This window comes from Chaetodon auriga, chromosome 24, assembly GCF_051107435.1.
Source record: "Chaetodon auriga isolate fChaAug3 chromosome 24, fChaAug3.hap1, whole genome shotgun sequence".
NCBI classification, from domain to species: Eukaryota; Metazoa; Chordata; class Actinopteri; order Chaetodontiformes; family Chaetodontidae; genus Chaetodon; species Chaetodon auriga.
Window position 1 is genome coordinate 8270072 of NC_135097.1, and position 24784 is coordinate 8294855.

The 24784-nt window shown below is 43.8% G+C and overlaps 2 protein-coding genes and 1 pseudogene across 4 annotated transcripts; 2 read left to right on the top strand and 1 right to left on the bottom strand.

Moving 5' to 3' along the window:
* Positions 1-2040: 2040 nt before the first annotated feature.
* LOC143316853 (solute carrier family 2, facilitated glucose transporter member 4-like) lies at positions 2041-10663 on the top strand. The gene is made up of 11 exons (XM_076724598.1): positions 2041-2269; positions 4419-4514; positions 5766-5926; positions 6987-7111; positions 7202-7317; positions 7436-7598; positions 7803-7990; positions 8141-8245; positions 8894-8995; positions 9087-9290; positions 9391-10663. Exons 1-11 carry the CDS (start codon positions 2237-2239, stop codon positions 9616-9618), a joined length of 1521 nt encoding a protein of 506 aa, XP_076580713.1. The 5' UTR covers positions 2041-2236; the 3' UTR covers positions 9619-10663.
* A 1654-nt stretch (positions 10664-12317) lies between these two features.
* On the bottom strand, positions 12318-15244 carry LOC143317312 (uncharacterized; annotated as a pseudogene). The gene is made up of 9 exons (XR_013076658.1): positions 15039-15244; positions 14024-14087; positions 13910-13943; positions 13739-13828; positions 13424-13666; positions 13004-13092; positions 12714-12915; positions 12484-12615; positions 12318-12386 (listed from the first exon to the last, which is right to left on the bottom strand). The product of XR_013076658.1 is annotated as an uncharacterized LOC143317312 (transcript).
* Positions 15245-17780: 2536 nt separating this feature from the next.
* Positions 17781-24646, top strand: LOC143316905 (eukaryotic translation initiation factor 5A-1). Of its 2 annotated transcripts, none has more exons than XM_076724702.1 (6): positions 17781-18152; positions 20330-20502; positions 21038-21142; positions 22327-22458; positions 23114-23186; positions 24162-24646. In XM_076724702.1, the coding sequence occupies exons 2-5, from the start codon at positions 20335-20337 to the stop codon at positions 23174-23176; spliced, it is 468 nt and encodes a 155-aa protein (XP_076580817.1). In that variant the 5' UTR covers positions 17781-18152; positions 20330-20334; the 3' UTR covers positions 23177-23186; positions 24162-24646. The 2 variants fall into 2 exon arrangements, with proteins under 2 accessions (XP_076580817.1, XP_076580818.1); XM_076724703.1 differs by having other exon boundaries at positions 18013-18152; positions 20333-20502.
* The last annotated feature ends 138 nt before the right edge of the window (positions 24647-24784 follow it).

The window sequence follows — 24784 nt, forward strand, 5'->3', positions numbered from 1 at the left end:
GTGTAAAGGTGTGACACTCACACATGAACTTAATATACATACTTCATGGCATCCATACATCAACCCTCATCACTAATGGAGTGGAAATTTTTTTTCACACTCGGTTTGGTGCGAATGTTGTTCCCTGTCACACATGCCAACCATACGCTGCAACACCTGCCATCCACCAGGCCACTCAGTTTACTCTGGCATGATTTTGAACCAACTGACCCCACCACACATACAGCAACACACACACACACACACACACACACACACACACACACACACACACACACACACACACACATCCTGACAAGGAGCAACAGTATTTACATGGGCTGTTTCTGTACATCAGTAGGGTGAGTAGCAGAGGGCAGTCACACGGTGTGTGTGTGTGTGTGTACATATGTGTGGTGGTGTGACTTTTTGTTTCAGATAACAGCAAAACACACACTGGCTGGCATCTCCAGTTTGGGGACAACACAGGTGACATTTTACACTGTGAAATAGTGCTGAACATGCATTTCTGGTTGAAAACATTGACTGCACGGAGCAACATTGTGTTGTTTAAGCTTATTTTTTTCCAGTCCCTCAAGTCTGTTCTTCTAGTCCTCTCATTATTCTTGGCTCTCTCTGTATGAATTCATGTGATACTCTTTGGAAATGTAATGCTATCATTTCTGGCCTGGTTGCGCACATGAAGACTATGTTGGTAGGGGCTCTACGCCACTTTTCTGATGGCATAAAGTTTCTCTACATTTAGTCAGAGTCACACAGACACACAACTGTTTGCCCCCCTGGCTTTGGATGAGGGGTGTCAGGTTCTTCCTCTCTTTCTCAATGTGCATAGGAAGGCAGGAAATGGAAAAAGCACAGGCGGCGAGTTCCAAGGAGAGGGTGGCATGAGGTGGGGGTGTGTCAACGAGGGGTGGGCTTGAATCATTTGATTGAGAGATCTGGAGCAGATATTTTTCCACTGAGCTCTTTGGCAGACACCTACTTTTCCCGCCCAGTGCAACCCTCCCACAACACACCCCCAAATCCCCGCCTTGGACACACCATCACTCCACTGCCACACTTCCCCCAACCACACCTCCACCGCTAACTCATTTGGCACAGCCCAAATTTAGGGTCCACCTGTTGCCTGCTGGGGGAGGATTAAGCTTTGTTATATGCAACAGTGAGGGGAGGGTTTGTGGAACAGGCCAAGTTATGGTGTGTGACCCCTTTGGCATGTCATCTGAAATAGAAAGGGATTTATAGCTGTTGGGAAGACAGACAATGGCAGCCAGGCCGTCAAAGGCAAGCCCCTCTTTGCTGCCCATGAGAAATGGTGAGTCATAGCTGGTGGTGTGATGGACCCTGGCTCAAGTTCGTCTGAGGTCCAACACCTATGCAGCCATGTAACCTCCATTATTTTATCTTTTATAGATGATGAGTCAGATTTGTAAGTTGCACTTTGATAGCAAATAAAAGAGTAAGATGTTGCATCACATTCTTGCATGTGGCGTTCTCTTTTTTGCTGCTCCACAAGTGAGTTTATATCCTTTAAAATGCCAGCTGACGTTATGTAACGGGTCCATAAAAGTGGGCCCCAAGTTCAAATTTGATCCTCACCAAACCCCCTTCTCATGAACTCCTCCAGAGATTGATAAATATTGCTGATTTAAAGAGGAATCTTACAATGTCATCACAGCTCTCTCACTTTGTATTGTCTTCACGTGGACCACGGTAAAAACCAGACCCCCCAGTCTGTAAGAACACCCCAGTTTTCTGTTGCACTGTAGGCTCATCTTACTTCACACATACTGCCTCCCTCTTCGCCATCAGCCAATAGCAGTTAAGGTTAAAGGAGCTTCCTGCCTGCGTCTCGACCTCTGCCGCAGGACCTCAAGATCAGCCAGAGGCCCAGTGGGCTGATCTTCAGGGCAGGAGTAGCCTCACCCCACCTCCACCCCCCTGTCGATACGGAGAGAGGCGTGCACGTGGGTGTGCGGGCGTCCCTCTATTCCAGCTGGACGGACACAACACACAGTTCAAAGGAGAGAGGACACTCTGCAGAACAGGACGCGCCAGGCTGATCACCCTGCGCTTCTCCTTTGGATTTATCGTTTCCGTGCGCTTTTTTTGGTGCTGAAGAGCAACAGGTTGAAGTTGGGGCTTGTTGTCCTTTTGGGGGAGTTTCACGTGTCCGCGTTTGGCACCAAACGCATCTGTCATCTACGGCCACTGGGTGCCTGGATCTGCCAAAATCATGCCGGCCGGGTTTCAGCAGCTCGGAGGGGAGGTAATTTTTGTTCTTAAGAGCTTTTCACAACTTATAGTGTGGCTGGGTTTTGTTTTTCACTCATAAAGGTGACGCGATGAATTACAGGCTGTAGGAACAGCCGTGCGCACGTCACTGTCCGTGCGTATTTTTATTTGGAGAGACTTTAAGGTTTGGTCTTCTGGAAGAGACAATGCATGCGTTGCTGAGCTGAACTACAGTTTGCCTCGTATGATCCAACAAACTCACTGATTGGGCGGCAAAATGTAATCTGAAAATTAAAATTATATAAGAGTCTTCTAATTTTCCCTGCTCCAAAGCATGTTACCCAGGTCTTGTATATTCCTTGACAATATGTAAAGCAATGATTTATATCGTCCTTTACTTAATTTTAACTTTACTCCTTAACTAAAATAATGAGAACAATAAATAAGCAATGCTGGCCTTTGACAACCAGTAATTACATTAAATGTGTCTGTTTCAGTAAGGAGGAAAACTGAATTGAGCCCATGAACTGAACGAGCTTTGGCCCTTATTTAGTCCTGAGCAGTGACCTTCACCAGCCAAATATCTAAGCTTACAGGTCAGGACTTAGTGCTGTGGGGTTGCTATAGGCCACCTGGTTTGACTGGTTCCTTTTCAGCACCCTCATAGGCAATGCCTGTGTTGTGCGCTCCCTCCAGCCCTCTTAGAGAAATCATTTCCTTGTCCTCCTCTGATTCTGGGCAGTTTCATATGCCCATAATCTTGAAACAAGAGACAGTGGACTGTTTTCTGTGATGCAATGAAGCGAGCGACTCATGAAGCTGCTTCAGCAGCACAAAGCAGGCGACAGACTGTGTGAACACTGTTTGGGACATGTGGGTTGATGTTCCAGGCATGTGGGAACTTCAAAACAGACGTTTTGGCCTCAATCCCTTAAGTATGAAAACCCCAACAAAGACAAAAGCAAACACACTCTATGAGTTGTCCCCTTCAGTGTTTAACAATCAGTGGCCTTCTATATCTTACAGTTTCTAAAAGCAGGACCAGATTCATGCACGATAAGTGAGAAGTAAATTGGTTACTGAGCATTCAACTACGTATGAGGAAAGGTTTTAATGAAAAGCAGTCAACATGATGTGTAATAGAGCATGACTGGCAGCCTTTACTTTTTCTGTTGCAAGGACATGCATGCACACACACACACACACACACACGCACACACCCACACACTTTTGTTTTGGTTCATGAATACTAAACAGCACTTATCTAGAGACTCAACACAGCAAGGTCAAAACACAGTGTTACACGCTAACTGCACGCAGCACAAACTGAACGGCTGAACATGCGAAAGCAGACTCTGATGAGTGATCATAGAATAGAATAGAGCAGAACTTGAAACAATGTATAGGACCATCACTTTTGCCCAAATATAAAGGAGTCAGTGTACAGAACAAATTTCTTACGCTTCCTTTAAGAAGTTTTTTTGAATCATTATTTCATGTAAATTATGAAAAAATACACATTTTCCAGATGTGCGAACCCGTTTTCCCACATTATAAAAACAATTCTGTCCAAACTGAGGATGAAACTTTACTTTAAAATTTCCGATTAAAGTCACATCATATTGTTTTCGTCAGGTAGGTCAACCTTTAAGGAAGCCACGGTCACTGTGTTTTTGCCTGTTTCTCCAGCAGGTCTTGAATTATTTCATAAGTCGTCCAAAAGTGGCTAAAATCCCAATGAAAATCACCACAAACTTCTGTTACAGAGTTTTGTCTTTAGCATCAAGCCGCTAGGTAACTAATCTGCCAATTACAGTATGGAATGGCCCTTTCGGACGTAAACACACTTTGCTGGAGGGGAGGACTTCATCTCCCCAAGGTCGTCTCGTCTGTCACCGTTGAGACAGGTGCCTGCGGTGGCCTGATGGGAAACTCCAAGTTAAAGTTCAGGCATTAAGAAGAAAGTAGCCCGTGAAGTCATGGACAGTCAGGATCACAGTTATACACAGCTGACAGGCCATAGCACATTCTGGACCCTGTACATAGGCTTTCTTTATGGAGCCCTAAACAAATCCACAGTGATTGATTCTAGGATCTTTGTGGGACCTCCTTCTGTAAATACATTTTTAATATGTAGTTCATCTGTGTGTGTGTGTGTTTCTTTGTGTGTAATTCTACTCCAGACAGTGACCGGGACCTTTGTTCTCTCCGTCTTCACGGCTGTCCTGGGATCTCTGCAGTTTGGGTACAACATCGGCGTCATCAATGCGCCACAGAAGGTAAAAAAAAAACTCGGCGCTGATCCACAAAACTGCTGCCAGTCTACATTAAAGAATGGAAGCTTTTTAATAGAAATGCTGATGGAAGACAGTGACATTTAAGCAGTCGAGTCAGCTCATATTTTCCCCGAGTTTACAAGGCGCTGTGTTTGGCGCCACAACATCCCTTCGTGCTGCCACAAACGGTGATGATGGTGTTTAGAAAATAAACCCGAAACAATCCCAGGCACGATGCTGCGACGTCATTAGATGCAAAGGAGTCAACTGAGCTCCTCATATGTTGTGAGGATATTTCTGTCTGGTTTATAAGGCAGCGGGGTTTTAAGATGAGTTTTCTGTCGCATCTGGAAAGCCACACGGTGCTGCGCGCCTCATGAGGCCTTCAAATACAAACACTGTATGTACAGTATTTATAGATTGAGGCACATGATTTTTTTAAAACCCAGCTTGCTCCGGCCATAAAGCTGCTCATGTTACAGCCACATCTGGTGTTCCAGCATGAGCGCACGCTTGGGTACTGCATGTGAGAAATGTATGTCACTCTTGTAGTGAGTGATTTATGACCTATACCAATATCATGTTGTGCTCTTTAATCAGAACTGGGATATGCAAGTCTGAAGAGAAGCGCATTGCAGAGCAACTCAATGCGTGCACTTAATTCCATATATTGTTGTTTGGCTTGTCGTAACACATTCACAGTCAGTCAGGCAGATGAACAGACACAGAGCGAGTCAGGTGAGTTGTTCCTGACTGGTATTCAGGCATCTGCTGATGAAGGTTGACCCTACGAACGGGACACAGCTGACATAGTTTCACAGAGACACTAAAACCAGAATAGAAGCTGAGCTGCTGTGTTTGTTTTTATGTGTGCGGGTGACAATTTGTTTGCCATTACAATGGAGTTGTGTTAGAAAGAGGCTGCCAAGTGTTTTAATATACAGAATAAATCGCTCCGCCGTCCAGGACATACCCTTTCATAAAGGCACATACTTTCTTTGATTTCTGCACTGTGCATCCTCCATGTGGAGTTTTCCTTGTTGTTTTTCCTTGTTGATAACCTCTTAACATTTACGTGAATGCAGGTCCAGCTTACGAAACCCAATAGCAACCTTAATACCTAAACTTGGCTCATTCTTACGTATTTTCATCAGTTCCTGTTTCACTGCAAGATACCTACCCACTCATATGGTCTGTTGCTTATCGTGTCTCATGCTTTCTTGGGGTCTCCTGTCACCTTTGCGTCCCGTGCAGATGATTGAGGGGGACTACAACGCCACATGGGTGCACCGGTATGGACAGCCCATCCCTGTGGGAACCCTCACCTCCCTCTGGTCGCTGTCTGTGGCCATCTTCTCCATCGGTGGCATGCTGTCCTCCTTCTGCGTGGGCTTCGTCTCCGAGTGGCTGGGCAGGTAGGGAAGCACAGAGGGCGTCACACACTCTGATTTAGGTGTTTTTACGAGAGTTTTGAACACATTATATATGCTGCAGACTACACCTGATTTCCTGCATGTGCACACTTGCTGCCCAGTAAAGCAAAACAGCTTAAATTTACTTATTCTTCTTCCTCACAGATCAGCATGAGTTACTCAATATATTTCAGTGGCCAACTTTATGAGTCATGATGATCAGCGTCTCCTTTCAAGGGGCAAGCTCTGGTCAGGATGTTCCTTGTCGACCCAGTTTCCCTCTGTAACCTGAGTTGGGATGCAAACTGGACTGCAGCCCACAGCTTCCACTGACTGAAAGTGGATCTTAACAGAGCTGGCAGCACTGGGTCAGGAAGGGTGTGTGGAAGAGAGGGGGTCCACTTGGGCTTGGGTGCACTCAGGACAAGGTCTTGCTAAAAAAAAAAAAACCCTTATTGTTACTTCACTTGGATTTTTGACCTTCACTGTGCAGATCGATGTACTGTATGTGCAGAGCTCCAAGGCTGAAGACTGTTTTCACATTCAGCTGCTGAAGGAGGAAAGTTTCTCTGTTCTTAACCTGAAAATGAACACCTCTTAAACTGATTAAGAGCTAGTCTGGACGCCAGCTGTGGGTCAAAATGCAAGTTAAACAAGTCTGATATGGAAGTGTCAAACCTCCAGTGTACGAACACTGAGAATGGATGCATTCTGATGTGTTATATGTATGTATTCAGCAGTTAAGTTTTTTCAGGTTATATTGAGAATAACTACTAATTTCAGTCAGGGATTGAGCATTTAAGGAGAGCCTTCAATGTTTTGGTATGACACTGCCCCCTAGAGGCTAAGATATCACAGGTTTTATATGTGTGGCGCACATCAAAGCCTCTCTAGACAAAACAGTGTTTCAGAAATCTGTGAACTGTAGAAACTGTATTTTTGTTCCAAACAGCATTTGAGCAATAAATTCTGTCAAATACTCTGAAGACTTGTGGGAGTAGGTAACATTTGAGAACTGAGTTACCACAAAGGTGCTTGACTGTGTGTGTGTTTTTAACTCCAGGAGGAAAGCCATGCTCATAAACAACTTGTTTGCCTTCATCGGTGGAAGTCTGATGGCGTTGTCCAAGCTCTGCCGCTCCTTCGAAATGATGATCCTCGGACGCTTTGTCATCGGCGCCTACTGTGGTGAGCTCTCCACTCTTCTGTTACCTGAAGGTCATTTTCTTCTTGTCTCGCGGTCATCTCTGTCTCTTATCCACCTTTTCCTCTGTGCAGGATTAGCATCAGGCTTGACACCGATGTACGTGGGTGAGATAGCTCCTACGAGTCTGCGAGGGGCGCTGGGGACGCTGCACCAGCTGGCCATAGTCACTGGTATTCTCATAGCACAGGTACAACATGTAGATCATTTGGGAGAAAGGGGATCAGAACTTTTATAGTAAACTCTGAATTTGATGTTTAATATTGATATTTTGTACTAGTGTTTTCTTGGTTTCTCTCCCTGTGCAGATCCTGGGTCTGGAGGCGTTGCTGGGCAGTGAGGACTTGTGGCCTGTTCTACTGGGTTTAACTGTTGTACCGACTGTACTTCAGATGTCATTTCTACCCTTCTGCCCCGAGAGCCCCCGCTTCCTTTACATCGTCCGCTGCCAGGAGCACCAGGCCAAGAGAGGTGAGATACTTGAGATACTCTTGGGTCACCTGATGCAACAGTAATGGGGCTGAATGCACTCAAACAAATGCATATATAAGATCAGTTTGCCACATATACAGCCTCTGTTGTTTTAAGCTTTTGTCTTAAAGAAATAGTGGCCGAAACTCAACTATAACACACACATTTCTCGGCTCTCATTCCTCACACACCTCCTTTGTCCAGGCCTGAGGAGGTTGACGGGCAGGCAGGAGGTGGGCGACATGCTGGCAGAGATGAAGGAGGAGAAGAGGAAGATGGACATGGAGAGAAAGGTGTCCATCCTGGAGCTCTTTCGCTCGCCACTCTACCGCCAGCCCATCATCATTTCCATCCTGCTGCAGCTCTCCCAGCAGCTGTCTGGGATCAATGCAGTGAGTCTTTTGTAAACTTAAAATTTAAAGTATTCTTCACATTTTTGCATCATCGTATGAGTGTCCAAAGTCTCAAAAAGGAGCATCTTTAAAAGTGAATCAGTGCAGTGTAATATTGACAGAATTTCATCTATTTATCCCTCTGGCCAGATTTTCTACTACTCCACCAGTATCTTCATAAAGGCAGGAGTCCAGAGTCCTGTCTATGCCACCATAGGAGCAGGCGTGGTGAACTGTGCCTTCACTGTTGTCTCGGTCAGTTACCAAACCAACATGCCTTCCTCTTGTATTTCTGTTATGCACCTCCTCCCTTCTTGTAAAAGAATGTAACTCTGTCTTTTTAATTTAGTACTAGAAAGATTAGAGTCCCGCTATGCACCAAACTGTGTTTCTACCGCTGTTTAACATTGTTATCAAAGAGCAAATAAGATAACAGGACTAGCTGGTCGTGTCTTTTGCTTGTGCCCACCTGTCAAACACTCCTGCATTCAAATAGGTCACATTTGGTTTGGTGGGTCAGCGTGTTTCAATGTCATTAAATAGGTCAAAAAGCATGATTTTCAGACAGGCTAGCTGTTTGGCTCTTGGCATTGTAATTGGTTGATTGCTGTGTTTTGTGGATGAGCCTCACTGACTTTGGTGATGCTGACTTTCCTTCTAGTCTTGTCATTTAGTCTCCATGAAATGCCTGTAAAACTAATGACAGTCGGATCATCCGAAGTAGCAAATGTTAGCATGCTAACACACTAAACTAAGCTGGTGAATATGGTGAACATTATATGTGCTGACCATCAGCATGTTTGCATTGTCAGTCTTTGCACGCTGAAGCATTTGGCTGAAAGCACCGCCGTGGTCGGCCTCACAGATCTGATCTCTGTTTCCACGTTTCCTTATCATCAACAGCTCTTCCTGATAGAGAGGATGGGCCGACGGACGCTCCACATGCTAGGCCTTGGTGGGATGTGCATCTGTGCCGTCATCATGACCACGGCCCTCGCTTTATTGGTCAGTCTCTCAAAGATGCAAGCTTCCCAAGTTATGGGTGTTTTCTCTTCAAACCTCTGAACCCTTTTTTTAATTTTATTTCACCTGATAGGAAAGTGTTCCATCGATGAGCTACATCAGCATGCTGGCCATCTTTGGCTTCGTCGCCTTCTTTGAGATTGGTCCGGGTCCCATTCCCTGGTTCTTTGTCGCTGAGCTGTTCTCTCAGGGTCCAAGGCCGGCTGCCATGGCTGTGGCCGGCTTTTCCAACTGGAGTGCCAACTTCATCATCGGCATGTGCTTCCAATATGTTGCAGTGAGTATTTTCTTTTACCTTCAGTTGATGTTGTGGATGTCCTTAAAGTACCAGGTCTGCTCCTCCTCGTGTTGTTTAATCTGATCCCATCTCTCCTCAGGACCTTTGCGGGCCATACGTCTTCCTGATCTTCGCTGCACTTCTCCTCTTCTTCCTCATCTTCACATTCTTCCGCGTGCCAGAGACGCGGGGCAAGACCTTTGACCAGATCGCAGCCAACTTCCACCAGCACTCAGCAGGAATGATGGACATGGACATGGACATGGACATGGACCTGGACAAGCCCAGCACAGAGCTGGACTATTTGGGGGAGGGAAGAATGAACTGAAGAGTCGCTGCCTGAAGTTGGGATGAACTGTGAATGTGGGCCTGACTCCAAACTTTTATTTTCTGACATGCATATTGAGGTCAAGTGTGTTCATATAGATTGTGGTGCCAAAGGTGTGTTTTGGAATTGTCCTTTGCTGGTACCACTGCAATATGGAGGTTAACGGTTACAATTTGAGCCTTAACAAAGGCTCCAAACCTATGGATTAAGAGCTGACTACTGGTTTCAAGGATTAAGATGCACATAAGAACAAAGTGTTTGGACTGTTGAGGCATGGACTGCCAGCGTGGTAGGATTTTATTCCATGGTGATGCACTCAGTTGCAATATCGACAGACGGAGGTGGAGACTTTGGTATTCCTGCACTTTATCTACAAAGACATCCAAAGTTTTCAAAGTTTGGAGGTAAAAAAAGAACATGGAGTTAAGTATGCAGCCTACTTGTGCCAAAGCTGGAAACACAGTAACTGACAGATTTAAGTGGGAGACTAACCTTCAGTTTTACCATTATAACTTCATGTACAGGATCATAGTGTGGAAGTTGTAAGAAATCCAACATCTGATGAAGCTGTAGTGGGTTTAACTGGTTTGAAGTGAGGTTTAAATTCTAAAACTCTTTCACAGTATACAGTAACTTGGGCTGGGTATTAAACGTACGCATTTTTGATACAGACTGAAATTAATGAAAAAGTAATGAAAGCCGGCAGTAACTGCTCGGTCAGACTTCTCTAATCAATTTCAGATTAAAATAAAAGTTTGGCCAATTTTAGCCGCTTGGGTTCAGACATTTAACATTTCAGATATCTGACTTACAATTACAATTTGTCATCTGGCAGACGCTTTTATCCAAAGCGACGTACATATGAGATTTTCATACATCACATTCTTTTATTTAAGAATCTTGCAAAAATTACATTTTTATTCAAGTATCAAGAAAAGTATGATTTTCACATCAGTACCAAAACTCGGGTATTGAGTCAGTGTAGAAAAATGTCAACCAATGGCCAGCCCTAATGTAAGTTGTTCATGATGTCCCACTAATTAACCCAGACTCTCTTCAGCGTTTCAGATGTAAAGCCTCATAGTCTTCATCGCTTTCAGTCACGTCGTGTGTTCCCATCTTAAGCTCGGGCAAAGTGCTGAGTGCAAATCACAAAGTGTTTTTCTGATCTTGAGGAAACTCGTTGCACAACCTGCAGAAATGCTACTTTTAAAGAAACAATCGTCATGTGTACATATAGTGTGTTTGGTTGTTGATGTTAAGGGTATGAGGGTCTAAGTTTCAATTCTTTATGCACTCCAGTCGGTGTTTGGTTTTTTAAACAGAAGCCTGATGCACTAAACTAGAGCAAGGCGTGCAATCAAAAGGGCTGCTTGTTAAGAGTAGATCTTATAATTTTTTTTTTTTAAATCACACATGCATCATGTTTGTGCATTTTTCTTGGCATCTGTCATGTGTGCTGTTTGCTGTCTATTCTTTAATGGTGTGTATATTACTTTCTGTGGATTCATACTGAGGTTGTTCAGAGAGGACCTGTAATTTGTATCATGAACATTGATGCTGTGGTCATATTGTGACTAAAAAGGATGCAAGTACTGTAAATAATGCTACTGAAAACTGCAAAGCCCTCTTTAATTTATTGACTAGTGCTGGAAATTGTGTATAACCAATTTGAAAAACAAATGCAAATATAGTCAAAAGCAGCCCCGAGTCAAACGTAAGAAGTAGTGAGGACTGAATCCTGAGATTTGCAAACATGATTTTATTAATCAGCATTTTAAGTACTGACATTGCACATAATCCCCTCCAAAGAAAAGCACACACACAAATAAGTAAAACAAAAAAAAGAAACTATATTTTCATCAATTTATCCTCAAATGAGGAGATGAAGGGAGCAGTATGTTTTTAAGGACTCACTGGTGGTAACAGAACTAAACTGACTCCCATAATGCACCACCAACCTCACACCTGCTTGGTTTTCCCCTCTTCAACCAAATTAAAACAAAAGAAGAAGAAAAAGTTAAATAAAAATCAAGGCTGAACTACTTGATGTGTCCCTTCTAGGCAATTAAAGATTTTTTTTTTAAAGGGGGTTGGAATAACTGGGATACCAAGCAGACTGTCCATTCTTTGACAAAAGATTTTTTTCTTTTTAAAGATGTATTTCACCTTCTAAATGTGCACCCACCACCCACCTGCATCCCCTTCGTCCCTCTCCAAACTTCAGTGTCTAGACAGGACAACACAAGACAAAATGAGAGGGAGGGGGCATGAGGGATGACAGCGAGGCTGGGTGGAGGGTTGGAGGATGGGGGAGTGCAGGGAGGGGAGAGCAGTGCGTGTGTTCTGAAATAGGTCCAGTCCACCAACCCTAGGACCTACAAAAACAAAGACATGGAAAATAAAAAAAATAAACACGAAAGACAGATTGACAGAAAGACAAAGACACAAAACACACGTCTAACCCTGAAAGGCCAACTCTATTAATCTGCCACATGATTGATTTAATGCCATCATTCCACCTTAAAACCCATCTTCAGGAAAACCTCACTAAACAGCCCGTTCATGTCCCTCAGCTTGCCCTGTGTCACACAGCCAACGTGGCACCTGGAGCACAACAAGTGCAACTCTACACCCCCTCGTCCCCCACCCCCCTGAACCAGACCTGACCACTTCAGTGTGGGGTCCCACCTCTTGCCAGGGGTCGTGTGACTGTCCTCTCACTAGCGTCACTCTGTTGGTGCTGGGTCTGTTGTGGCAGCTGCCTCCTGCGGGAAAGGACACAGTCAAGATATCTGCACCAAAGCCACAAACACCAGAGATCATATGAAAGACTTTGCAGGATAGGCAGTTTCAGCAGTTCACCTCAAGTGATTTCGGCATTTTAGGAGAAGTTTTGGGCGAGGCCTTCGGTGATTTTGATGTGGATTTAAGGTCGGCTGGTTTTGAGGTTTGAGGGGGGGTACCGGGATCTGATGCAGACTTCTCTGTATCGTTCTGCAACATGTGCAAGCAACAAAAATTCTTCGACAGTCACTTCTTTGTGTTTTAGTTCTAGTCGAGAAAAGGCTCATATGTCATCACTACACACTCACTTTCGAGGTAGAGGACTCTGAGGTCCTTTGCCGGCGGCGTCTAGACTGGCGGCGCTGTTTCTGGTTATCTGTCGTTTCTCCGTTGGTCTGGGGGCCCTCAGAGGCCTCTGTCTGCGTCACCGGGCCCTGCTCCTGGCTCTCTTTTGGAGCAGCCTGCTCGCCATCGGCAGCCTGATCGGCAGGCGGGCGAGGGCGGAACGGTCTGTGCGTCCGAGGACAGAGGAAATATTTGTGAATTTCAGAGGCAGAAAACATGAAAACACAAAAAGTAGGCAATGTCGTTGGGTCACCTTCGGTATGAACGCCAGAATCTGCGCTGTGGCGGTCGCTGCATTTGGCCCCCATCTTCGACGTCATTCTTTTCCTCCCCAGCTTCACCCTGACGGAGATCAAGCAGACAAAACCTCTAACCAGTCTGCCACAGAGCAGATCAAAAAATTCAAGCTTCATTCCACTGATTTCAAGAGCTTCTTACAACATTTAAACCTTTTCAAAGCTTCAGAGTCGTCCCCAGCCTCAAAATCCCAAATTAACACTTATCTCATAGTTGGCAGGAGCGTTTTGCTGCAGCTGTACTTTCATCAATCAAATCAAATCCCTCTCCTCCCTCCCATTTTCCTTTACTCCATCTCAGGTAAATCAAGGTAGAGAGAGATTTCAAACATAAATGACTGCTCTCCCTGCAGCAACACTCCTCTGTTTCATCTTACATCTTGTGCGTCCGGCCGAGGTCTTCGTGGTCTGCGTCGGCGCTGCTGAGGTCTCGTTCCACCGATCTCCCCTGATCCATCGCCCTCGACAGAAGGGTCTTGGCCATCAGCTGGTTTGCTCTGGTCACCAGGCCGAGCGCTGCGAGGGAAGAACCGCCGACGGAAGCGGCGTTTGTTGGGTGCGTAGCGGCTGCCTTTGACTGGAACACCGCCTGGACCGGTTACATTGGCTGCCTCTGAGCCCTGTGGGAAACGGGAAATGTAAAATCAGCTTGAACTGTTGCCATACATTTGAACAGACTCCCTGATTCTTACCTTGGCTGCTTCAATCACGTCAAACTCTACGACCTCCCCGTCTCCCACACTGCGGAGGAATTTCCTGGGATTGTTCTTCTTGATAGCAGTCTGAGGAGACAGATCGAACATCAGATAACGGTTCCATCAACCTGTGAAAGCATCTATTCAAGAAAACGCCCTTTATCTTACCTGATGAACAAACACATCTTCTTTGGTATCATTCCTGTAATGAAAATCTAATTAGTACTGAAAAAACTCGCAGATGCACCAGAACTGTAGTGATGGAAATAGAGGAACCAGTACCTGTTTATGAAGCCATATCCGTTGCGCACATTGAACCATTTGACTGTACCCTGGACCAATGTGGCTACAACAACAGGCATCATGTGATTAAATGTACATCCCAGTAACACTTCACATAAAATGCATTGTTAAACAGCCGTTACAGAGCACATAATATACTGTTATCTTGCTTGCAGCAATGGCAGCCTGGCCTTCCAACAACAACTGGGCGCTCTGCGTGTCAATCATTAACAGTGAGACTTTGACACCAGGTCCCGCACTGGGTCAGAGGGAGGGCTGAACCGCTGAAGCTACACGTCTCTCATCTGAGGAAAGGTCTCAAAAACACGACACAGAGAGCCTTCACGTCCCCTCGGAGAACAAACGCTGAGCGGTTTCATGTGAAAAAAAAAAATCACCTGAGCGCGTTTCGCTTCGGCTCATTAAGCGGATCAAGCGCACCTGTGAGGGCGCGCGTGCACCCCCAGTTTGGAGCGCGCGGCGGCTGATAAAGAGGGAAATTAGGTCATCTGTCCCCACTGTTAACAGACACTTTAACCATTAAATAATGGCCTTTCGTTGAGTTTTAGTGCACGCAAAACAATAAGAAAGCCGCGATGAAGGAAAATGTGTGGAAACGTGCCGGCCTATATTTTGATTGATTATGAATAAACTAATTGCTCTGCCAGAAAAAAAAAAAAAAAAAGCTCTTAGGCTGACATTTAGTTTCGCACTACAGGTTTGACTTTACTGGTATAAATATTTGCTCGCCACAAAACCCGTGTGTTAAAGTGCTGACACGTGTTGCTCCAGTGATTGACTGGCAGTCATTTGATTTGGGTGAAGCCTCGATGGAGCTGACAAAGTTTCACACATGGATGTTTTTTTTAATACTGGCGTGACACCCGCGCAAATAAAACTCAATACACAATAAAGGGTGTATTTCGCTCACAAGCTCCCTGTTTGATCGTTTTACAGATCCCTGAAGAAGTAAATCCACACTTTTCTCTCAGATTCACCTTCTTTCTACACCCACCTATGACTTTCCTCTCAGGCTGCGGCTTGTCCTCCGCAGGTGCCGGTGGTGGAGCGCTCTGCGCCTCGGCGTCTGTCATGCTCGCTGTCGGATTACTACACTTTCTCTCCGGCGTCCCCTCCCTCCTGCTCTTCCCGAAACTTTTCTTCTTCTTCTTCTTCTTCTTCTTTGAGGTGTTGCGCCAGCTGGCATCCTTGGCGTTGCATTACTGCCTCCTTCTGGTTAGATCTTGTTAGATCATTTCTTTTTTTGAGTCTCTTCTTCTGCCAGTCTGCTTGATCATTTCCAAGAATACTTAAATGCACTGGAATTTACACAAATGAGCTATTTCCCCTTGACTAACTATTTTTAAGCAGCCCCAGATCTACACATGAATGTTCCATTACACACACGGGTCTGATACAGGCCTGATATATGTCAAAATGTACTTAAAGTGTGAAAAATAAAATGACTTGGTTCGGGTTACTGATAAATTATCATGTTACATTATTAAATATGGAGGTGGTAATATATAAACAATAATTTGTTCTTTGATTGCCAAAGTATTCCTTCATATTCCTTCTTATGACAGATCTGTAAATTATGACTTTCTGTAGGATGCTGATGTCTCATCCTCATAAGAAGGTCATGACTGGCAACACTGCTTTTCTTTTCAGTGCTTTGCCATGGAGATACCAACAAACTGTGTGTGTTCAGACCACATCAGCATGTTCAGAGCACATTCGCCTTAACCTGAATGGATTCATCAGACAAGTGCTGTTTTGGCCTGTAAGGGGAAGGAAACATATGATCCAACATGATGCTTCAGTCTGGTGATGATGATGCTGACTTTAATTTAGGTGGAAATCATTCAGGAGAAGGGGATCATTTTCATTTTTGTATTATAAATAATGGACTAACTTATTATTTGTGTGAAAAGCTGTTGACACTGTACAAAGTAATCTATTCATTGTAATGCTGTGTTATGTAGCAGATAGATGATACTGATCAGGATCTAATTCCCTTGTTTGGTCCCATCTGTGCTTTTCTGCTACTCTGTACTGAGGAAACACTTCACCGTAAGATGAATCTTCCTTTTTGGGTTTAATTGCTGGATGAGCTGTCTGAAAAGGCCATTTTATGGTTACTTTGACCTGTAAATGAAAACCGCCTTTAACTTTTGAGGGCTGTCATTATACTGTGAAGGCTCGCTTGCTGTGGGTTCGCTTGTCCTACGTGAAATTCAGTAAAGTTTCATTTGACACAGGATTAAGAAAGCAATAACTGAATGTTCATTTTGGGCTTATGGTAACTATGCCTTTAACTACAGCTCTTAGCACATAGGTCATAGGACTCCAGTTTCACAGCACTAAATTTAACCCAGCAGCTCTCAGACCTGCCAAGTTCAGAAACCATTCGCTGTGCACAGAAGCCATGAGTCTGTGGACTGAGAAGAAGGCTCTAATTAGAAATGCAATTATTAGTAGCAGAGGGAATTACAGCCAGCAGAGGAGCACTCTGACAGGGTGACAGCGCTGACGCTTGTGGATTAGGAAAGATAGGCTAAATTATAGAAGAGACGCCTCAAACAAACAGAGGTTTTTAAAGCTTTGTTTAGTAAATGGAAAGTCCTGCACACACCCTGATCCGTGCCTTCTAATTTCAGCGCACAGCCTGTGGGTGAGAAATGTTTCACTTTCATGAACAAATAAAGGAGTCTGTATATGTAGAATATGGCAGTAAAGCTCAGCTTGACACTTTTCATTTCGGGAGACAAACTACTATAAATAACATGATAATATTAAAGTGTTTAACACTTTGAAAAGGTTTAAAAAATATTTTATGTCATGGCATATGATGATGACTGAGCAGTTTAAATCTTTTTAGCCAATCGATTTAGACTATTGTACTTATTCTTGTCATTATGGAAGCCTGTAAATATATGTGTAAAGTGCGTGCGTGCGTGCGTGCATCAACGCATGCACGTATCCTGGTGTATATATGGTCGACAGTCAGAGCTTCATCGGAAGTAAATAAGTCCAGAAGAGCTGAGATGTCCACGCTGCACGAGAATGAAAAACCACGCATGCGTAGAACGTGCCAATTGGCCGTGGATCGTTTCATGAGCATTCGGATGAAAGCGGCATCAAGCTGCTTGAAGTTAGCTACAACACAACCGGAAAAGTTGCAACTTTACTTTCAAAATAATGGACACGAACGTCAACACAACGCTCATTCAATTTCTGCTCATAACAGTTCTCTTGATATTAGCTATATGTTGGCCAGTAAGTGAGAAGAAACTGCTTTACATAAATGCCTTTTTTAAAAAAAACATTTTACAGTGTCCTCACTTGTCCACAAGACTATACTGGTAAGTGTGTTTTCAACTGTAGAGTTCACATTTTGGTCATGATCCATTCAAGATGTTTGTTTATGTTGAAGTTTTATATTAATGTTTGAATGAATATGTAACTTCCATTATCTTTAACATTAAGTCAACTTCCAGCTCCATGATAACTATGCTACTTCCATTCTCTGATGAATACCATGAGATGAAGCTGAAAGTTGTAAAAGTTAATAAGTGGACCTTGTTTTTGTTTGTTTTGTGAAATTACAGTTTTATAATAATGAAATTATATTAATAGGCGAGGAGCTGTCATGACTCTAAAACAACGGTACCGCCTTTCACTGTGAGGCGATTTATTCTGACAGTTCCAACAGGAAGTGGGGTGTTTACATTTTCTTTTCTTTTTTTTGTCTTCTGTCATTGGTGAGGAGCTGGATGAGGGAGAGTCAGAGAAGGTGGAGTGTAGGCTACAGACAGCACAGACATAGAGTGGTCCAGGGCTTCGATTCTTCTCGGCCCGGCGGCTGACGTTCACGGCTGTGTACCTCTGTGCGAGGTCAACCGCAAACTGGGAGAGGCGAGCGGAAACGGCCGTTGAACGGGAATGAAAGAGGAATAAAAGAGATAGCCAAAGAAAAAGGGAGCGACGTCGCACACGAGCCACTGAGGAGGAGACAGACCCCGGCCAGACGACCCGTTAGCGCGGACGCAGGGAACAACGAGGGGGAGGAAGTAACGGGAGAAAAGCTGATAAAAAACCACAAGACAGGGGAGACGTTATCTCTAGGGTAAGTTCCTTATCAAAACACCCAAATACACGGGGCGTGTTTGCGCCTGAGCAGATGAGTTATCCCATGCACATGTCTGTCTCAATTGCTGTATTGTGATATATTTCTTTTAAACGTCCCTATGAAGTCGCAACAGCGGTCTGTCAAACCGGAGGGCCACGGGCAGAACTAGCTAACTTATCCCATCCGAACGGGAGCTGTGTTCTGTCATGTGAGCTGAAATGGAGAAAAAAAAACCGACGACTCGCTCGCCCTTTTCACTGTTTTAACTTTGCAAACCCTTGCAGGTTTGTCCGATTGTGACATTTAGAGCGACTTCTGTGGTGCTTCGGCACGCTTGGCTCCGTCGCTGCCTCCAACTCATCACACAACACGTCTAAACTAACTGACGGAGTCTCCTCCGTACGCCTGTGCCCGCCGTGAAGTTAGCCATCACGAGTATTAGCTTAGTCATTACTGTCCATAAGCGAGCCAAAATTCAATCAATGTCCCTATCGGTGGGCGTGTTAACGGCCAGGACAGGAATTCAACAGCCAGGGTCTTTCACAGGGAGGCCGACAGGGTGGCATAAGCGCCTCAAAGGTTCTCATTTTGCCGTATGAACGTGAATCTCTTTATCAGAAGGGCCTCGGCCTGGGTGCCATCAGCACCGCGCATGGATACGGGGAGAGCGGTTATTACACGTTACCGACGGCGGGCCGCGGTACGTTCCGCACGCACTAGGCCGCAGTCAGCCCTCTCTGTTCAACACTGCGGACAAACTGTACCGCACACAGCCCCCGGGGTGTGACTTACAGCTTCATGTCGCTACTACATCTCACGTTTTTTGTTCAGTTTACAATCCGAGAGGTAGTGAAATAAGTAACGGCCGGAGACGCCAGCTTGAAATTTGATTTATGGGCCATTAGCGCGGATTAACTGCCCTGGTTTGACGATTTACCCGGCGAACAGCCGCCCTAATGGGGCTGTAAAGCCCATAACTGCGGGCTTTAAGTGTTTTTCCTCATTTCTGTTTTGTTTATTTCTTTGAATATTGTGCAGTAGTTGCTAAACTTTTTGTAGTTAACTCTGTTGCATTGTACTCGTGGCAGGCTGCACCACCGGAACATCACGGCTAACGTTACTTAGAAAAAAAAAAAAAAAGTTTGGTTAGCAAATGGCCCATAGTTTACCTGAAGCATTAACGACTGGAACTTCAGCTAGGTGTTCAACTCCAATTTTAACCTTTAAATTGTGAACATTTGCTAATAACTTTTCCCAGTGTGACTGGGCTTGGTTTGTCTCGCAGGTGCCAAGTTTCGGTAGCTTAATTTAGCCCTGTCTGCTCTGCGTCTTCGCCCTGCCCTGCGCTCCTCTGCGTTGAATTAAAGCGGCCTTTCCTCCACACCCATACGTTTTAATTGGTGCCACCGCCAACTCTCACATTTCCAGCATATTTTCATGATCACAGACATACACCAGGCAGCACTGGCCTTGGACTAACTTCTAAAATACCGGTACTACATATTCATCCAAGCATACATGTGTAATAAAGCTGAGTCTGACCTGAAGGTAAATACTTCTATCAGCCCAGCAAACACCAATGCATAGTGTAAGAAAATGATAAAATCGAACACTACAAGTGTGGCTGTTAAATCATTGTTTAATCTAAATCGGTGGTTTGTGATAAGGTGTCAGTGAAGCAGTCATAAAAGTGGATATGATCAGATTTGTAGTCTTGTTTATGTAGCCTTCTACCAGATTTACACAGGATTTCTGCCATTAATGATTGTTTTCATTGTCAGTTAATCTGTAGATCATTTCCCCAATTAATCGATTAGTAGTTTGGTCTATAAAATGTCAGAAAAGGGTGAAAAATGTCCATCAGTGTTCATCAAATGTCTTAGATATTTAGTTTAAGGTCAGAGAGGAGTAAAGAAACCAGAAAATAATCACATTTAAGAAGCTTTTTTCTCACTTTTTTGTCCTTAAAATTGACTCAAACTGATTAGTTGATCATCAAAATGGTTGGCATTTCATTTAATAGTTGACTACTAATCAATTAGTTGTTGCAGCTCTAGTTTAGATGGCATTTGAGGGATCACCTGAAAATTACGGTATCTTATCCACCCTGGTATCAATAAATGTCATCTGGTACATTCATTCATGTCTGTGAACGTCTGTGTCGGCCTCCGCAGCAGGCATGGCAGATGCAGAGCTGGACTTCCAGACAGGTGATGCCGGGGCATCCTCCACCTACCCCATGCAGTGCTCGGCCCTGCGCAAAAATGGCTTTGTTTTGCTGAAAGGTCGACCCTGCAAGATCGTTGAGATGTCCACCTCCAAGACCGGCAAGCACGGCCACGCCAAGGTCAGTCAGCCCTGAAGTGCTGCTGTCCAAATTTAAGCAGCAAAGCGAATTATTGCACGACTCTAACAAATAGCTAAAATGCAAAGAAAAAAAAACAAAACAAAAAACGGACTTCACCCATGAGGAAAAGTACAGACAGAGGGTGAATGTCTGTGAATTATCACCGTACTATCTGTTCATTTATCTCTGAAATCAACGCAAGGTCACACTCATTAATATTTATGCACATTAATGGACACTTTCGCTCTGTACAAGAACAATAATGTGCCCCTGTTGGGTTGCACTTTGCACTTCTACAAAAATATTCAGTATTTGGGAAAGTATATGTATTATAAATGATGTGCTACACTTAGCGTACTTATTAACAGCCAGCTACCCATTTTAAAGAATAGTAAGTGACCCAAAGACTTGTTTATACATTGAACGCTGAATATTTTCTAGATCTGTTTCATTAAATAGAATTAAAGTTTGTTTGTGGATCTGCTGCGGTTAGAGAGCTGGTTGTTCATCCCGTCTGTCTGTGTGTTTTGTGCAGGTCCACTTGGTCGGTATCGACATCTTCTCTGGTAAGAAGTATGAAGATATCTGTCCTTCCACCCACAACATGGACGTCCCCAACATCAAGAGAATGGATTACCAGGTGAGACAGCAGGAGACTGAACAGATCTTTCAGAGGTCTTGGCTGCTGTTACATTAGCTTGTAATCTAGTATATATTTAAAACACTGTCTGTTTGATATGTAGAAATTTCCAGATAATTGTAACAGATGTTTTACTTGCTGTTTAAAATGTGGCAGAAAACTGGGGCGGCCTCCTCTCAGTGTGTGAGTAATTTTGAGCTGATGAGTGATTTGGGGGGATCATAGAGAGAATGAGTGGAGTGAATAGTTGTGTAATATTCACAAATATGCTTTGGTCTTTGATAAGAACAACATTTTCAGAGATAATTGTACATGGCCGTCAGGGGAAAATTAGCAGTTGGATGATTATTTGAAAAATCCCCATGATTATTACTCAACTAAGAGTTTCAGCTTCGCAGACACACAAAGAGAGGAAGAGAAGCGACTTGTGCTCATGTCAGTAAACGACTGCTGGAAGCACGCATTCAACCTGGTGCACTGGAGCACATGAAGGAACGTCACATATGGTTTTATTTGTGTTAAATTTATGAAATAGTCATGAAGTTCAAAGCTTGAATCAAACTGAAAGGGTTGTCTTATGATGCATTCGTGGGCTTGAGAATTGTTCAGGAGCTAATGTATGTTCTTGGAAAACATGCTGGTTCACCGTCATGAGACACTGGAATAGAACTGAGCCCTTGTTAATGCCTCTTATGAAAAGATCCATTTAGCTTTGAAATCAAAGAAATATCAAGTAGCTGATTTGTATTATAACCATACATTTTTAGCACTAAACCACAGCTCATAAAGTGAACTGAGGTGTCAGCTGCCACTGTCATTGTTGGCCTAAAATAAATTTCCCACCTCTCAGACCTGCTGTAAATCTACACTGACTGAGCAGATCACAGCAACAAAACTTCTGTTTATTTCCCTCCCTTTTCCACCCTTAACGGAAAACCTGAGTCACTGTTAAAGAGGCTTTTGAATGCAAACACAACTGATCAAACCGGTTGGTTTAACACAGTGCAACGGGCAAAGCATGCCAGCTTGAAAAGCAAACAGTGTACAAGTGTGAACATGCAGTCTCAGTGCTGCTGTATGCATTCATTCAGATTCAAGGAAACAACAGAAATAGGAAGAAGATAAAGACTGTGTGTATCAAAATACTGTCAGCTCACTCGTCTCTGTTGTGGCCCCTCTCCCAGCTGATTGGCATCCAAGATGGCTACCTGTCCCTGCTCCAGGACAGCGGGGAGGTGAGAGAGGACCTGAGGCTTCCTGAGGGAGACCTGGGCAAAGAGATACTGAGCAAGCACGAAGCCGGAGAAGAGATCCTGGTCAGTACTCACCCAACACCAATTCATACATCGATTACTTTTCAAGTCGAGTGTCTATTAAATGTCAAAAATTGTGAAAGGGGAAATGTGAAAAAAGGTTCGAGAGCTTGAGGTGAATAACTTTCTGTTTTATCTCCATATGCCCTCCTAATAATCGTGTAACGGTAGCGGATGGGAAACGAGCATTCGTTCGCATTTTCTGATGCTGATTTTCCTAAACTTCTCTTAAAATTTGCAATAGATTTGGATGGAAACCCAGCTTAGTGATACAGATGGTCTGAGATCAAGACAAGGGTGTCAAACTCACATTACCAGGGGGCCACTCATTGTCATTTTCAGTCAATTTCAACCGCTTTGAACATTTAGTGGTGTAATTCCTGGAGAAAAAAAACACTTTCTCCTCACAGAAAAAGTCCCTTTAAAACGCTGCTTCTCTTAACAATGCTTCTGCTCCAGGTCAACTTTTCTTTTAGGTTAAGAAAGTGACATTTTGCTGTCAGGTGTGCTGCAGCAAATCAGAATGCAGCCCGTGCTCCCAAAACTCCCATAATGACACATTGTACAGTTAGCGTGCAGCGTGGTGAACGGCAAATGTGAAATAAAGGGCCAATTAATTTGAAACCGATCTTAACCCGACTCCTCTGTGCTCTTTCAGATCACCGTTCTAAATGCCATGGAGGAAGAAGCTGCAATTGGCATCAAAGCCTTGGGTAAATAAGCCACTGCAGGTAAATACAGAGCTACCGCTGTATCTACTACTGCCTGACCCAAGCCTGCCTGAAGAGGAGTGTGTGTGTGTGTGTGTGTGTGTGTGTATGCGTTTCGCCATCAGCATGTGCCATGCCAGTGCAAGAGTGTGTGATGTCATGTACATGTACAATTTATTGTTCATCAGTGGACCAAGGGGAAGGCAACTCTAGTCAGTGAGATCCGAGGCTGCTGCCGAGGTTCGATGTTTAGATGTTAACTTTGGTATTACAGCAACAAAAAAACAAAACAAAACAAAAGAAAATGCTCTTCACAGTTATGCATATCCACGATACTGGAAATATTAATTTTTTTCCCACATTATTGCATTGTGTAAGGATTTTTTGTGTATATATTTGTTCAAAGTTGACATATGAGCAGTCAGCTGAAACTGAAAGATTTCTAATTGACGAAATGTAATGAATTCAAGGAGCGTATTCAAAATTTGAAGCCCGTATGAAGCGTGCCGCTGTGGATTTGCCTGCCCCTTAATGTACTTTATGTTCCATGTTAACACTATTACGAGCATGTGTATCATTTTTACGTAGCACTCTCAGATATAAATGAAATCTTACTGTTGATATGTATTTTTGAGCAATTCTTTTTTTTTCTTTTCTGTGGGTTGCTCTTAATTCCACAGTCCGATCTAGCCAGTGTCTTCCTGTGTCCACTGCTTCTTTAAGAAACAACCTGTAGCATCGTTTTTATTGTGGGGTCAAGCTGTTTTATGCACTTTCTTTCTTGCACTTTCTCACCTGCAAACTGTGGCCTGAAATGTCCACAAAAAAAAAAAAAAATCTGTTTCCTCAGTGTTTCCTCTGCAGAGGCTAGTGAAAACACCATCTTGTTAAAATACGTTTCTCTTGTTTTTTTCTTTTTTTTTTCTTTAGCATCTTCTTTCTCTGACTTTTCTTTCTTCTATCTTCTCATTCCTCCCCCATGTAATTCTGTTTCAGGGGCAAACGAGATGCACTGGACCTGGGGAAAGGAGGGGAAGTTGCCTCGTCAATGCTATTCTCCCTCTCTTTTCTTTCTTCTTGTCTTTGTTTTTCATACTCTCTCTCCCTCACTCTGTTTTCTGACCCTCCTTTGGGCTCAGTTAGAAAAGAACTCTAATAATTGGAAATGTCAAACGGTAAACAAACATTCTCCATGTACGCGCACACATAATAAAGCCACATCTGAGACCAGACGTACAGGTGTAAAAAGATAAAAAGGTCATAGAGGAGTGTCCGCTAAGGACTGAGGTCTGCCAATATTCAGTAGCTACCTACCGTCAGGGGAAAGAAAGGTGGTGATAATGTCACAGCTGTTTTTTTTTTTTTTTATATATATGTTCCCCTGTTTTATGAAGGGCTTCAACTCTAGATCTGCATTGTTCTGTTGACGTTTATTTTATCACCTGGAACTTGTCTATTAAACAAAGGTTACCAACATGGCACACCGAGGTCCGGCTTCTTTTTGTCGTGAGGATTTAAAAGTGTCAAAAGGAAACGAAACCCTGCTTCGAGAACACACAAATTCTTCAGCCAAACATCAATTCAACTTCACCCACTCCTTGAAAGCCCCTTTCAGAGCG

Excerpts from the sequence above, each read along its gene's own strand:
- LOC143316853 (XM_076724598.1), top strand. The coding sequence starts at position 2,237 with ATGCCGGCCGGGTTTCAGCAGCTCGGAGGGGAG. Across the intron at positions 7,991-8,140 it reads AGCTGTCTGGGATCAATGCA|ATTTTCTACTACTCCACCAG; the intron begins GTGAGTCTTTTG and ends CCCTCTGGCCAG. Across the intron at positions 8,996-9,086 it reads CCACGGCCCTCGCTTTATTG|GAAAGTGTTCCATCGATGAG; the intron begins GTCAGTCTCTCA and ends TTCACCTGATAG.
- LOC143316905 (XM_076724702.1), top strand. The coding sequence starts at position 20,335 with ATGGCAGATGCAGAGCTGGACTTCCAGACAGGTGATGCCGGGGCATCC. Across the intron at positions 20,503-21,037 it reads GCAAGCACGGCCACGCCAAG|GTCCACTTGGTCGGTATCGA; the intron begins GTCAGTCAGCCC and ends TGTTTTGTGCAG. Across the intron at positions 22,459-23,113 it reads AAGCCGGAGAAGAGATCCTG|ATCACCGTTCTAAATGCCAT; the intron begins GTCAGTACTCAC and ends GTGCTCTTTCAG.